Raw genomic sequence first — 15,653 nt, 5'->3', positions numbered from 1 at the left:
CTCCCTTGCCCCCTCAATTATGGCCGCTTGGGCCCATTCCCTAGATTTGCCTCCGGGCGTGGCTGTGGGTGAGCCCTCTGCCTTCCCTCCCCCTTGCCCTAATGAGTGTGTTAGCCCTTCGTCTTCTCCCTCCCGTGGAGAACTCTGAGCCCGCTTTCCTACACACACGGCCCTGGGTGACTTAGCGCCTGGCAGGTGTAATAGCCCCCAGGTGAGACACGCAGGTTGCGTGGAACCTCGGGTGCATGGGCTGCAGGGAAGGTGGTGAAGGACCGGGGCGTGGAGGGCCTCCTGCGTCAGTCGCGTGAGGCCTGGTGTTACTGAGGTGTGGCGTGCGGGCTCCTTCAGTGCTGTCGTGGGGTGAGCAGCCCGCCCTCGTAGGCGTCCCCTGGCAGCGGGTGGTGAGGCCATGAGCCAAGCCCGGGGCAGGTGTCTGGGGCTCCTTGTACGTTGGCTGTCGGCCCCCATGTAACTGACGGGACCGCGTGCCTGGGATTGTGGTTCTGCAGAAGGACGAGTGTCGTGCCCCCCTGGCGTGTGCTGACAGCCGCGTCTTAGTCCCACCCCAGGGGGAGGGTGCTCACAACGGGGCCGTGTCCTTTCAGATCCCGATGCGCTCACATGGTCTTGGGCAGGTTCGGGGGCCCGAGTGCGTCCAGGCCCAGCTCCACAGTGACCGGGCTGGTTCTGCCCCTCGTCCTGTCCAGTCGGGCACTGTTGCGTGGTTACCTGAGACCCGCGTCCCGCCCGCCTGCCGGCTCGTCTGTGCCGTGCCTCCACCACACCGTTTGCACCGGTTGTTTCTGCAGAGCCGAAGCCGGGCTCTCCGGAGGGTGAGGCGGCGTGTGTTCACCTGTCTCTCCTTCACCTTCGGCCAAGCGCACGTGAAGCCCACGGCAAAGGGACAATGGCAGGTTCTCATCCTCAGATGAGGAATGGGAATGAGCCCCCAAGAGCCCGTGGAAACGAGCCCACCCCTCAGCAGGGCTCGCCCCTGCGGCCGGGACTCTGGTCTGGCCGGGGCTGCCGGGAGCCCGTCCCCGGGGCGGAGTCAGCCCTGCCCGGGTGGTTGTGGGGGCCGCGCAGGGGTGCACAGGGTCTCTCGGGGGCGTGGGGTGGGGCTGTGGAGGGTGAGCAGAGGGGAGCGTGGGCTGAGCGCCCGCCCCCTGCAGGCCGTGGCGCCCGTGGAACCGTGTGGGAGGCTTAGTGTGCCTGCGACGACCCAGCTGGTGGTCTTGAGCTTCAGGCGCGGCCCCGAGAGAAGCCGAGACGCCTGACTTTCTGTCTTTTCTTCTCTTTCGTTTCTCCCAACACGGGGGAGTATTTGGAGACATGTTTGCCTTAGTGGGGAAGCAGCCACTGTTCTGCGCAGTGTTTCACGAGCCGTGTTTCCTTAGGATTCAAAGAAGGTGGCAAGAGGAAGAAGCAGAAGCAGAGAGAGGAATCCAAGAAGAAGAAGTCGACCAAAGGCAACCATTAGACGGACTCGCCGCCACGCCCGCGTGGCTCGAGCTGGCGCCCAGGCTGGCTCCGCGGTAGTGCGCCCGCGCTAGGTAGCACCACCCGCTTTGCCACTGTCCCAGGACCACGCCTGCTCAGCACGGGACGCGGATGACGCCTCAGGCAGCGTAGGGACGGCAGGAGACGGGAGTGACGGTCGTGGGTGGCGGTGGCACAGGCGTGGAGCCTGCCGGGACTGTCCTCGCTTCTCCCAGCACTAAATCCGGTGGCGTCTCCTCTGGAGTGGTTAGGGGCCCAGCGCCTTCTTTTCAGCCCTTCAACCACGACACCGACTCCTGAGATACTTAGAGCTTTAGAGGTGTGACAGGTGCAGGCAGGTAACGAGTGTGTGTTCACGGAATGACTTCCCTTCCTCATGGCCGTAGATTTCTGGGAGCTGGCACGTAGTTAAGGGCAGGGTGACTGAGTGCTGTCGTGTATCGGGTCATAGCCGCCAGGGTGCTTGTCCTTCAGGCTGGGGGGGCTAGACCTTCAAGCAGCTCTACAGACTGGCCTGGCCACGTCCATGGGGCCCCGGGGGTGAGTCACTTTAGATATAAAGCCATTCCTTATACTTACCGTAGTTTTAATCTCTAGCCTGAACTTGACTTCAAATATTGTTTCATTTTTGCAAAATCCCATCTTTTTTGGCTTGGACCCTTAGTTCTTCTTAGCACACGCACAGGATCCTACAGAATTTTGTTGGGTCGGTGCCATCTCTGGCTCTAAGTTTGGGTCATGCTGGGGAGGAAGAGGTGAGGTATTCACACGCACACACACACGCACACACAGATAGGAACAAGGAGGCTGAACGAAGTGTCTCAGCTTGTAAACATTGACTCCTTTGCAAACATCATGTTTTTTCCTGGCAAGATTCTGCGTGGTTTCCTGTGCTTACGCCTCTGCACGCCAGCTGCTCCTTCACCCTCTGTTTTACTGACTCGGTCCTGCGCTGCCTTCACCTTCCCCGCACGCGCCCTGCCCGGGCCACGCCCCCTTGACACGAGGGCGTGCTCACGTCGCTTGGCAGTGGAGGACCTGGATGGGGTCGAGGGGCGCCAGTGGCTTGCATCTGTGGCCATGTCATGGGCGTGAGAGCCAGAAATGAGGCAGCCTTTGTGATTTTGAGACGACTTACAGAGAAGCTGGCTTTGTTTGGCTTTGCGGGGAGGTGGTGTGGACTGGGGTTGACTGCTCACTGTGGGAAATGCGCCCATGAAGGCGTCATGTATTTTCAGCGCTACCTACGTAAATAAAATGTAAACGCAGCATGCTCTGCTCAAACGTGACATCATTATTGATATCTGCATGTTGCCCTGCTGTCAGTAATTAAGAGTAAAGACTGTTCCTGTCTGTCATTTCAGTTATGAGGCCCAGCGCTCTTTGGGGCAGGAGGCTGGATTCGGGAGGACGAGACGATGAGTGAGGTGTCGTGTGAGGGACAACACTCCCACTGAGCTGACCTCGCATGAGCCCGGCGGCCTGGCTGGCCGGGAGGGGGACAGTGGAGGACGTGGGGGACACGCACTGTTGGCCTGTCCAGGCCGTGGGTGCAGCGTGATGAGGGCCACGCTGTAAACCATGCGATTCTGGGATAAAGAGACGTACTCGCAGGACCGAGAGCCTCTCACAAGGGGACGTGTGCTCGCACACGGGGATCTGCTCTTGGCACCTGGGGAGGGCGTGAGGCACGTTTCATAGCCTTTGCCCCTCGTTGTGCTTCGAGCCCAGTCCCGTCGGACGCAGCATCTGTGGGCTGGTGTCTTCCAGCCTCGCCTGGAGCCAGCTTCCGTCCGGCTCCAGGGCCCCTGGTCCTCACGTGGCCCTGCGGACGGGCAGCCCATGTCCACACCCACAGTCTGCTCCCCCTCGCGCGTCCCTCAGTGAGTGGATGCCCCACGGCCCGGGGAGCAGTGTAGGTGCCTGCTCCCCAGGTTGGGGGTAGAACCTGTGTCTCCTCGCCACTTTGCGCTCAGGCCTGGCCCCGGCTACGGATGGCGCACCGAGGTCCCTCGGCTCGTGCGCAAGAGCGTGGGAGCTCACACCCCTGCTCCTGGGGCATCTGCCCCACCGCCTCAGAACGCGGGGTGCTGTGCCGCGGCCGGGTCTCAGCAGGTGGCTGTCGAAGGGCCTGGTGACCCCTGGAGGGGCCGCTTGGGTGCTGGGCACGCATCAGGGGTAGTGGAGGGCAGCATCCTCACCCCGAGGGGGCCCATCTGGGGGCAGAGCTTGTGGGACTGGGTTGGGAGGTGTCCTCCTGTGAGGAACCGCCCCCCACACCCCAGGGCCATCTGCCACCCCCTGGCCCCAGTGTTTGGAGGATTAAGGGCCGCAGATCTCACTTTGAACAAGTACTTCCACACATTTATTTTGAAATCCTTACGCATTCACGGGAAATTGTACGGACAGCACCCAGGGGTCCTGTGTGGCCCCACCTGTCCCCGGAGCGGTAGGGTGGCAGCAGAACCAGGAACGTGACACGGTACCATCTGGAAAAGCGGGTCCTGACGTTAATAAGTCCACCCCCAGGGCTCCTGACTTGGCCTCTTCCTGCCGAGCACAATGGAGGCTCAGGCACAGAACCTGTGTGCTCACTGTTTCGAGGGCCGCCTGCCCCCCACACCCGCTCTGGGCACCTGCTGCCCGTGCCTGGCTCCCACGGTGCCAGGGAGACCATGAGGCTGGGCTCAGATGGTCCTCCAAGGAGCCGCCGATGCTGGGCTCCCAGCAGGGCAGCAGGACGGGCCGTCTGGGCCCTGCGGCAATGCCGCGCTCGGGGCCCCTTCCCAGGCCTCTGTGGTTTGGATCTGCTTGCTCCGTGTCCCTCTGGCTCCTACAGACCCTGCTTGCTGACCAGCACAGAAGGTCACCCCAGCTGTCCTACTCACTCTTGCCTGCAGCTGGGATGCCGGCTAGGGCCCCCCACGTTCCCGTCCTCGTCCCGTCCACGTGTGTCGTGGTCCGCATGGTTCTCAGCTGAATGTCGGGGGCTGGGGTGGCCAGGGGCCTCCTCCCAGCGCTGTGCCCGCCCAAGACGCCCCGGGGGGAAGGCGCTCAGAGCCTGGGCGTGGCGTGGGCAATAAGGCTGATGCCTTCGTCTCCTTGTCAAGGGTCCAGGCTTCGCCACGGCCCGAGGCGGGATGCGCCCTTAGCGGAGGGCCGTCTGGCTCGTCACTGCCTCTGACCTACGGCTTCTCCGAGGGATCCTCACGCCATCGATGTTCATCCGCAAACAGCTCCAGCATCGTGTCCCAGTCAGGGAGTCATCCCGCAACCACGTTCTGCCCCAGGCCCGCCTGGGACTGTGCCAGGGCCACCGAGGCAGCAGCGGGTCCCCCTCCCAGACGCCGGACAGCGGCCGTGTCGGGAGGGACGAGCTGTGTTCCTGGAGACACCCACGCCGCCTTCGTCTGCTCAGGCTCTGGACCCGGCCCCCGACGCCTGGCCCCCGCCTCGCCTGTGCGCCCTCACCCTGGCCGCCGGACGGGCTAGCCGCGGCCTGTCAGCAGCCAGCGCATCAGCCTTCATTCTTTGCCTTTCGTCTCTGGGGTTTTATACGTTTCGCGTGATCAACAGCATTCGTTCTTAGTGAACAAACGGAATTCAGTTTTTATGGCATGAGAATTATTGTTTCTCTGACCGACTAGCCATTACACGGTGACACAGGGTGGCCCCGGATGACACAAGACAATGAATCTTCCCTGTTCCCGAGAGTGAGTTTGATGGATGGGGTAGCAGTCAGCCGTCTGGGTCTGGAAGGATGCGGCTGGGCTTACAGAGATCCTGAGCTTTTTCCTGGCCAACAGCCTGGTTTGGGGACGTCTCTTCTCAGCCTGATGGAGCCCAGATGGGAGTGGAGGGGAGCCCTCCAGCCCCCTGCCTGCCCCTGGAAGTGCCACCTCCCCATGTCCCTATGCCTTGATCCCAGGGCAGCAGGCCCGGGTCCAGCAGCTGCCTGGGAGGGCAGACTTCCCTCCTGGGGGTCGTGTGGACTCTGATGCCACGTTTTTTAAGGTTTGGGGGCACCAAGGATATCCGGCTTTATCCAGACCCCAGGAGGTCACATACGTTTCCCAGAGTCCACAGAGCCGGGCGAGGAGCAAACCCCAGACGCTGTATCCCACATATCCGACATGCTATCCCTCTGCTTTCTGGGTGGGGACGCTATAACGATGAGTTCTCCCGGGTCCACTCTGGGTGTGTGAAGTGCACTTTGTACAGAGAATCCTGATAAATGCGTCTTTCCTTCCCAGGGCTCCGAGTAACACTTGGCGCTCTGGCTCCCTCCGAGGACAGCACGGCGGCCAAATGCTTTCTCTTTCCAACCCCCTAATGAACTTACGCATTTTAAGATCTTTCTTGGGTTCCATCCATTGAAGTCACATCCCAGGACACTCTGAATCTCACACCTTATCTATCCAGAGGGATGATGATACTGGTGACCATGAGGACATGTGTATTTAACAAGGGTTATTCCAGGACTCGGAGTGACTCTGGGTGCTGGCCTGGGCCTTTGTGCCTGTATGACAGAGGCTCAGCAGAGCGCTCTGGCCTGTGCATGCCCCATCCCTCAGGAGGGCACGGTGGCCCCAACAGTGACAACAGAATGTGCCAGGAGAGGGAGGTCAGTTTGCTCTCAGGGACCAGAGACATTAAAATCCTTTGGGAAAAAGGGGCTCTACAGATAGAATGAAAAGGCAGCACAACTCCCACATTCTCATTTCTCAGGGTAACTGCAAGCCCAAGGAATAGCAGGCCTAATTTCTGGATGACCGACAAAGACTGGAAACCAGGTCACCCTTCTCTCTTCCTGGGTCAGCTTCTGCCACCAGCTCTTTCCAGATCCCCACAGCCATTGGTCTAGTGGAGGAGGGGTCACCAACAGTGGATCAGTCCACCCATCCGCCCACCCATCATCCATCCACCCGTTCATTTACCCATCCATCTCCCTGTCCGTCCATCCGTCCATCCGTCCATCCATCCGTCCATCCATCCATCCGTCCATCCATCCATCCATCCATCCATCCATCCATCCATCCATCTACTTTATATCCATCTATCATCCATCTACCCACTCATCCATCTACCCAACCATCCATCGTCTGTCCATCCATCCATCTACCCATCTTCCCAACCATCCATCCATGTATCCACCATCCCTGTACTCATCCCTCATCCGTCCGCCAATCAATCTACCCGTGCATACACCCACCCATTGTCCATCCATCTAATTCACACTGTATGTTCAACATGTGTCAAGCACGTTGGAGACATAGCTGTAAGAGTTGCAGCCCCATCCTGCAGAAGGGACAAGAGGTGATGTCCACAGGCAGGATAAGTCATCCCCAGCCCTACCCTTGTTATGCCCCTGGCCATGGGCTCAGATGGTTAGTACAGGAGGAATTCAGAGGGGCACATGCTGTGGGGGGGATCGAGGAGCTTCACAGGTGGGTTTGGGAGGGCAGAAGCAGCCAGATAGGTGTGTAGGCAAGGAGAATGGGTTAAGCCAAGTAATGGGATGTAGGCTGGAGGTAGTGAGGTAAAGCCCCAGAAGGGGAGGATTTGGGGTGAAGCAGGAGGAGGTGAGGCTGGCAGGGGGATGGGTCAGGTTGAGACAGCCTCCAGCAACAGCCAGAGTTTGGACCTGGTGCTGAATGTAGAGCACATGGCATCACTGGAGCCCAGCAGAGCCAGCCTGGCCTGGACGCGGAGGGTCCAGGAGAGTACGGTGGGCTGCCACTTTCCTGCCAGGCCCATGGGCTCAGCTGAGTGAGCAGTGGGGGACTGGGCCAGTGATGGGCCTGGAGTGAGGACCATGTCCATGGTGAGCACTCGGCAGATCTCTTACCTGACGGTTGGCTGTCACTTGATAGGATCACCTGTCACCCTTGCTCTGGGAGTCCTGAGCCCTTTCTTCCTGTCCTTCATACCCCTGGACCGCGCCTTAGGGAGCAGCCAGTGAGGAGCCAACCCAGAGTGATCAGCCTGTGAGCGTGGGGACAGCCCCTCACCGACCCCCCTGGTGGGAACAGACTGCACGCTGCGCAAGGCTCTCCCTGCTTCAGGTGCGTCCCACATTGTCCACCTCTGGTGGGCACTGAGCAGGGACTGGAGTCTTACCGCACGCAGCAGTAGGGAGGGCTGCTCTGCAGAGGACGGCCCTGAGAGCAGGGCAGTCTGAGGGACGAATTAATAGCTCCCTGGGCAGAAGACCTTGCAGAGTCCAGTACCGTCTCCTCCTGCCCCCAGTCGGTCACAGCTGACTGCTCACCGGCCCCTCCCCGAGACCCCCGTGTCATCTGCGGGGGTTGATGTGGGCCCAGAAGTACGCATCCTAACCCGGGACTTGTGAGTGCCATGTTGTTTGGAAACCAGCCCTTCGCAGGCATGGTCCGGTCAAGGATCTCGAGATTATTGGGATTAAGGTGGCCGGGAATCCAGCGACAGGTGTCCTAAGGGGAAGGAGACGGAGACTTGAGACACAGACACGGATAGGAGGAGGCCATGTGGAGGCTGAGGCCAAGACTGGGTGATGCAGCCACGAGCCCCGAGATACCTGGGGGCGCCAGGAGCTGGAAAGGGCAGGAAGGGGGAACCTCTGCGGGGAGCGTGGATCTCAGACCTCGGGGCTCCGGTCCTGCTTTGGGGATAGCAGGGGGACAAGCTCCAGCGTTGTGGGTGCTCAGTGCATGATGACCTGTGAGGGGCGCCCCAGACGCTGCTGCCGTCCGACCGAAGTGGCGTGCGGACCTTGCTCTCAGAAATTCGTCTTAGAATATGGATTCCGCGGCTCAGTGCTGGAGCATCCCAGCTTCTAAAGCCCCAAATCGGATATTTTCTGAGAAATTTCCATATATTGATGTAGCTTAGTGGGAATTTTTCTTTACCGAACGTCCTCGCGAGGAAAAACGGCAGCATAAACGGCGCGTTGGTGTGAGTGCTTTATTTTGAGATGGTATTTTTACGGTGCAGTAATTTCTGTAGCCACAGGAGGGCGCCTCCATAAAGGAAACCAGGACTGGGCGAAAGTGCCTCCTCACCCCAACACGCACGCGCACATGCGTGCACACATGCTCGCACACATGCACGCACATACACATGCACGCACATACACATGCACGCACGCACACGGCACACACGTGGCAGAGTAAATTAGGCTTAAACTTTAATGTTCAAATTAATCAACACTAAAGTGGGTTGGAGGGGGAGGGGACACTTGGTAGAATAAACTAATTAGTTTGACCGAGTGGGGAGTTTTCTTGTTGGACATTTACCTTCTAGTCTCATAACCTTATAAATAACACATCAAAGGGCTCCAAGAACACAATCCGAGAAGATAAAATTAGGCTGCACCAAAAGTTTGGGATTTTTTTTCCTACACCCACATGCCAAGAATATTTCCACATTTTTCACCTCCGTGACACCTGACAAATGGTAATTCATGGTTTCCTGGGCTAATAGGGAAAAATAAAATCATCGTTAGTACTTCTGGCGCCCACGGAGCCATGCACCCGCCGCTCAGTAGGTGGTGATGGGGAGGAAAGTTCAGATCCAGCAGATGTGAACGGGAGCCCTGCACGTGCCAGGCCACCCCAGCGCCTGAGAGCAGACGGACAAGTCCTTTCATCTTTGCGCTTGACCGGACCTGTCCTGGAATCGTGTGGCGGCCCTTGGTGGGAAACGTAGCTGATCCGTTAATCCAGACTTTTACGATTTGTGAGATCCTGATAAGAGTGTGAGTCTGCTTTTGAAGACACCTGAGCTCGCGGTGTCTTCCACTCCTGGCGCTTTGTAACGTCAGAGATGGGACTTCTCGCGTCCCCCGCTGTCCTTCACTTCCTGCCAAACCATTATTGAAACCAAGGCAAAACCTCAAGCCGATGGAAGAAAGAAAGAAAGGGAAAGAAACAGAGGTCAAGACCCAAGGCGCCCAATCCCACTAACACTCAAGGGAAAGCTGCCAGCCTTCCCTCGCCCCCGTTTCCTGCGTGAAACCCTCGCGGCGGCCGCGGGGATCACGTGCTCTGATGTGCCCGCCGCCGCCTCTTTCGCTCAGAACAGAATCTGCCGTCTAAGCTGAGCCGGTGACGGACACCCAAGAAAACCCACCGTGGTCACCGACGGTGGTCCCACCGTCCAGGGGACATGTTCTTCCCGTTATGATTGGTTTCGGCTTCGTTCACGTAAGCGTTTTACTTAGAACTGTTGGAGGTGAGAGCAGGACCCTGTGAGGAGCGGCAGGGCTCCAGCGTCGTGGTAGAGGCGTGCTTCGTCGGGGCGCGGGCTGAGCCGGGGGGCACGCACACTCCCCGCGGGGCTCCCGCCGGCCATTCCGGATGCCGACGCCGGCTGGTCGCCCTGCACCCCATCGTCCAGAACTGGAAACCAGAAAATAAAAACATGGTCTAGAAAGAAATTAGTCTTTCCACCCCTTTTATGGGCTCTCAAATCTGCGTTCCTTTCATTTTTAGCTGCGTTGACACAAGCGGTAAGCAGCAAGTTGTCCTGGGAGGATGTCAGCCTGAGTCAGATTTGCCCCCCAGACACACCCGGCTAGAGCAGGACGGCCGGCTTTGTTCCAGACCAGGCTGCCCGTGCGTTTATGGACTTTGACCTGCAGTCTGCACAGCTGACACGGCGCTGGCGGGAGCGAGGGGAACAGGACCCCCGTGCGGTCCTTGTGTGCTGCAGGCTTGTCAGAGTGACTCTGCGAGCTCAGTGCGGGCGGCATTTTCCACAGCCAGGTTCGGAAGAGTTGGATTTAATTAGGGAACACCTCAAATGTCAGATCTTGGATGACAGTGCAGAAGGTAAATTGTAGTCTTTAGCAGGCAAGCATTTCCTAGAATAAGATCCCTTGCACGAGGTGGTAATTGCTCTGAAATATATACTTTTATTTCCACTTTTGGGGACCCAGACGAACATTCTAGAAGTTTTGAATTTGATGTGAACGGCGGTGTATTCTAGCTGCCGCAAGAAATCCTAGGATCGGAGGTCTGGGGCATTGCCAGGGGCTGATGGAACCGTCCATTAGAACAGTCCTGTTTAAGGTGTGCGCGTGGATTTCACGCCTGATTGTTCTTTGAATTTTAAAAGCCATTTACTGAGAGTTCATATGATCATGTGGAAGACACTGAAATCTGATTAAAAAGGCAGGAATCTTCTTTGAAGTAAGCAGCCACGTGGCATGACGTGGCCTGGGCAGCCAGCGCAGTGACACGGCCTCCAGGGCAGCGGGCTCCTCGTCTGTCGCACGCCGTCTGCGGAGACTCGTAGGAAAACAGTGACCAGTGATCTCAGGAATTTCCCCAAACTGAGGACCTCGTCTCCGCCCTCTGCACTGGGTTCTGATGACACAGAGACAGTTTCCGTGTCGATGCGCTGATGCTGTTTGCAAGCAATGAGCCGTGACGAGCGCGCCCGGGATGGCGTGTGTGGGGAGCGCGTGCAGTTGGCCCCTTTGTCCCCGTTGTTTTCGGTGAAAACACGTCTGTCTCAGTGCGGAGGGAATTTGTGCGGGAAGTACGGGTACAGGAAGCCCGTGGCGAGAAGAGGAGCTGCCCACCTGGACGCCTCGAGCCACCAGCGCGAAGACGTCTCTCGTAGGGCGCTGGCCGTCCGGGCGGTCAGGTGCGGTCGTGTGTGTCGTCGGCAGGAGCCCGCGACGGCACGGGGCACCCCCTGCCCGTCTGCAGGTGACCGGAGCCTCTTCATGGGCGTGCAGGCAATACCGGTATCATGACGAGAGAGGAGAGTTTCTGCTCCTGGTGGAACGGTGAAGCCCCCGTGAGCCGTCACGTCGGGACCACCGACTGCGTCTCAGCGCGCTGATGGCGCGATCTTGCGCTCAGGTGTCAGCCTGAAGCCTGGCCATTTATCAGCACTGCGAGGAGGCGCAGGGCAAACGGCAGGTCATCGCGGCCTTAAATCACCTCCACAGCCTGGGGGCTGTAGGGGAAGAGGGGGGCGCCCCTGAATTCTGCTGCAGGTTCCAGTAAGGAGTCCTCCTTCGGGTGAAAGGGAAACATGTGTCCATCCTCAGGCGTCCTGGTTTCTGGGGAGTCTGTCCAGGTGCCAGGCACCCGCTGGGGCGAGCCAAGGGGGCAACCGTATTTCTCACACACGCGCACGTCGAGGCTGAGTTACGCACCCTCACGTGTGCCTTCAAAGCCGTCGCCTCGGAGGGGACGCGCTGACCCAGCGATGAGCCGAGCACAAGTATCAGGAGGGGCCGCTGTGGTTCGTCGTGGGACGGTGTTTGGTCTTGGCGGCCACCAGAAGCTATTTGGAGATGGGGCTGGCGGGCAGAGTGATGGGGACACCGCGTGTTTGCTAGCGCAGGGCCGCGGCCACTGTAAGGCCTACGACCAAATCTGTGAAATTACTGAACGGGTTGTGGCGGGACAGACTGCCCTGCCCTGACGGGGAAGCATGGCGGGAGAGAAGAAGGGGTTTAAGGGAAGTGGCTTTAACCTGATTAACAATGCGATTGGGTTTTCAAAGGACAGAGCCTAGAAAGAGAGTTCCAGAAATGTCTGGACTATGAAAGGACCCCAACCCCCCTCGCGTGGAGGAGCCTGTTCCGGTGAGTGTGTCTCGGGGTCGTAGCCTGCAGCGCCCACCAGCTCCCACTGGTCCTGGGGGCAGAGCCTGGGTGCTCTGCCCCCAGGGAGCCCTGCCACCGTTTCCCACCGCCTTGACTGGCTCAGCCTCGCTCGCTCCAGCCTTCCCGAGCCCCGAGCACCGTCACTGACCTTTTACTGAAGGCATGCCATTGTCTGCGAGGGTGGCCGTGTCAGTGGCCTTGAATCATCCGTGGCCAGTGGCTCCTGGCTTCTTGGAGGTAGAAATGTCTTCACTGCCCACTGCGCCCCCAGAGAGGCCCTGCCTCGTCCACTCTCAGTCAGGGCTCGTGGCCGCCCCCCAGGGAACGTGTGGATGAAAGAATGAGGGTCTTCAGAGCTGGAAGTGGTCTGAGGGCGGGTCTTCCAGACCCTCTCCTGACGCCCAGGTCAGACCTGGCTGTTGACCCCCCGGGGCCTCTGCCATCTTTCCTGGGAGTGGGATTGCTCGGGGCTGCGTCATGTCCTACAAAAAGATTGGGTGAAGTCCTAACCCCCAGAGTCTCTGAATATGACCTGTGACAAAACAAGGTTGATGAAGCAGGGTGGCCCCAGATCCCATGGCTGATGTTCTTATAAAAAGGCCACGTGACAATGGAGGCAGAGGCTGGAGTGACATGGCCACAAGCCGAGGATGGCCGACACCACCAGAAATTGGGAGGCAGGAAGGGCCCTTCCCTGGAGCCTCTGAGGGTCACAAATTTCCGGCCTCCAGACTAAGTGGGACATTTCTGCTGCTGTTTCCACTGCCCAGTCTGTGGTGCTGCGCTACGGTGGCCCACATGGGACCAGCATCGGGCGGCAACATGGACACAGGGCCGCTCTCCCTGGTGTTCTGCTGTGACAGGTCATGTGGGGTGAGCCCATGACAGGTGTAGGGGCTGGGCTCAGGGCTGAGGGTTCAAGGCTCGGGATGCAGAGCTCAGGATACAGGGCACAGGGTACACGGCTGTGGATGCAGGGCTCATGGCTCAGGGTGCAGGGCTCAGGGCTCAGAGATCAGGGCTCAGGGTTCAGGGCTCAGGGTGCAGGGCTTAGGGAGCAGGGCTCAGAGATCAGGGTGCAAGGTACAGGGCTCAGGGTTCAGGGTGCAGGGCTCAGGGCTCAGAGATCAGGGTGCAGGGCTCAGCGTTCAGGGCTTAGGGAGCAGGGCTCAGGGAGCAGGGCTCAGAGATCAGGGTGCAAGGTACAGGGCTCAGGGCTCAGAGATCAGGGTGCAGGGCTCAGGGCTCAGAGATCAGGGTGCAGGGCTCAGGGCTCAGAGATCAGGGTGCAGGGCTCAGGGCTCAGAGATCAGGGTGCAGGGCTCAGGGAGCAGGGCTCAGGGTGCAGGGCTCAGGGCTCAGAGATCAGGGTGCAGGGCTCAGGGCTCAGAGATCAGGGCTCAGGGTTCAGGGCTCAGGGTGCAGGGCTTAGGGAGCAGGGCTCAGAGATCAGGGTGCAAGGTACAGGGCTCAGGGTTCAGGGTGCAGGGCTCAGGGCTCAGAGATCAGGGTGCAGGGCTCAGCGTTCAGGGCTTAGGGAGCAGGGCTCAGGGAGCAGGGCTCAGAGATCAGGGTGCAAGGTACAGGGCTCAGGGCTCAGAGATCAGGGTGCAGGGCTCAGGGCTCAGAGATCAGGGTGCAGGGCTCAGGGCTCAGAGATCAGGGTGCAGGGCTCAGGGCTCAGAGATCAGGGTGCAGGGCTCAGGGCTCAGAGATCAGGGTGCAGGGCTCAGGGCTCAGAGATCAGGGTGCAGGGCTCAGGGCTCAGAGATCAGGGTGCAGGGCTCAGGGAGCAGGGCTCAGGGTGCAGGGCTCAGAGATCAGGGTGCAGGGCTCAGGGAGCAGCACTCAGAGATCAGGGCACAAGGTACAGGGCTCAGGGCTCTGGGTGCAGGGCTCAGGGCTCTGGGTGCAGGGCTCACGGCTCAGGGTGCAGGGCTCATGGCTCAGAGATCAGGGCTTAGGGAGCAGGGCTCAGAGATCAGGGTACAGGGCGCAGGAGCAGGGCTCAGGGTGCAGGGCTGATCTAGAGGCTCTGTCTCAGCTGGTGTGTATTTCCGTGGGCAGCAGGGTCCTTCCCTGTCTTGGCTCTGGTCCTTCGGCAGCATTGGTGGTTTCATCACAGCTTTTCCCTGGTTGCTCACACTCTTGGGAGAGTTGTTTTCTTTTCTCCTGCTCAGCCCACAGCCTGGAGAAGTGCTAGCTCCAGGGCAGAGGGAACGGGAGCCGAGTTGTGCATTCAGATTTGAGGCCACACCCTGCAGGACCAGGGCTGATTTGGGGCCCCGTCTGCCCACGGGCCTGCACACTCCTCACTGTGCGTGGCAGGCGTCTCCCCGGTGGCCCTTCATCAGTGCTGGGACACAAAGGGCGTCTCCTTGGGGCCCGGGTGTCCTCTCGGGGGTGCAGGTGGCGTGGGAGGGAACACAGGCCTTTAGAGCCACTTAGATGGCCCAGGCTTAATTTTCGGCCTCGAATTGTCAGGATGACGCAGGTGAAGTTGTTAAGAAATGCGAGAACATGCATTTTTCTCAGATGATTGAAAAAGGCTGTTATGCGTCTTTTAAGAAAAGTTTGAACTGGATGATTTTCTTCTTTGGTTTTAACTTACTTTTTTTTTTTTTTAAAGATTATTTCTTTATTTATTTTTGGAGAGAGAGAGTGCACCTGGGGGAAGGGTCAGAGGGGGTGGGAGAGAGAAGCAGACCCCCTGCTGAGCACAGAGCCCAACACGGGCTCAATCCCTGGACCCTGGGATCACGACCTGAGCTAAAATCGAGAGTCGGCCGCCCAACCGACTGAGCCACCCAGGCGCCCCTTAACTTATGTTCTTAAATGAAAAGTCATGAAATAATGTATCTTTAACAGGTCATTAGGCAGCTACACAGTGGAAGTGAGGAAGGGGAGGTTTGAAGGGCCTTGTGGGGATGGAGCCCTTGGTCCAGGAGGGGAGGTGGCAGGAGCCAGGTAAACAGCAGAGGAGCTGGGGCAGGTCCTGGCGCCTCCGCCGCCCAACAGCACCTGGGGGCCTGTCCTTTCTTCTTGCTGAGACTAGCGCTAACCTCAACGCAAGCATCCCTGGGAAGGGCTCGGGTCAGGGGCCACTGCTGGTCTGGCTCCGCGGCTGGGGCCAGGCTGTTGTAAGAGCACTGTTTTTCCAGTTTGGGAATAATTTGAACTTCAGAGATTCCATTCAATAGGGAAATTCACCCACTGAACGGTTTGCTCATTTCCTCACCTTTTCTCTAGGCTTCTCTCCGTCTCACGGGGGCGGTGGGTGCGCTGTGCACCCCCGGCGTCTGCTACTATAAGGCAGCGGGCCTTAGAGCGGGCCCTGGCCCCAGCCTTCTAAAAAACATTTATGGAAGTACAATACAGACCCCAGAACATACACGTACGAAAGTGTGCGGCCAGCACCCAGGACCAGAGCAGACATGGCAGGCCCGTGTGACCGCCACTCTGCCACCAGCATGGATGTGCTGTGTCCAAGTCCGTTCATCATCTCTGTGGGATCATGCACGGTGTGGTGTCCTTTGTTCACGTGCCG

General features: G+C 59.0%; 1 protein-coding gene across 8 annotated transcripts in view; it reads left to right on the top strand.

Annotated features, from left to right (window-relative positions):
* The window catches only part of DNAJB6 (DnaJ heat shock protein family (Hsp40) member B6), a 111,545-nt gene that overhangs the window by 65,854 nt on the left and 30,038 nt on the right, over positions 1–15,653 (top strand). Inside the window, exons 10-11 of one of the 8 annotated variants that reach the window (XR_015723764.1) lie at positions 1,398–1,838; positions 2,865–4,583. The exons of 4 other annotated variants lie outside the window; for them this stretch is intronic. Coding sequence is in view for 3 of the 4 variants with exons in the window: in XM_045792218.2 (XP_045648174.1) it covers positions 1,398–1,480 (83 nt within the window). In the remaining variant the exon portion in view is untranslated. Of the gene's footprint in view, positions 1–1,397; positions 2,772–2,864; positions 4,584–4,610; positions 5,125–15,653 lie in introns of those variants that run through there. 3 more of the 8 variants (XM_045792220.2, XM_045792219.2, XM_045792218.2) reach the window with 3 other exon arrangements.

This window comes from Ursus americanus, chromosome 3, assembly GCF_024610735.1.
Source record: "Ursus americanus isolate L20-20 chromosome 3, mUrsAme1.1.p, whole genome shotgun sequence".
In the NCBI taxonomy this organism is placed as follows: Eukaryota; Metazoa; Chordata; class Mammalia; order Carnivora; family Ursidae; genus Ursus; species Ursus americanus.
Note: the sequence above shows the minus strand (reverse complement) of the source record. Positions and strands in the feature narration are given on the sequence as shown.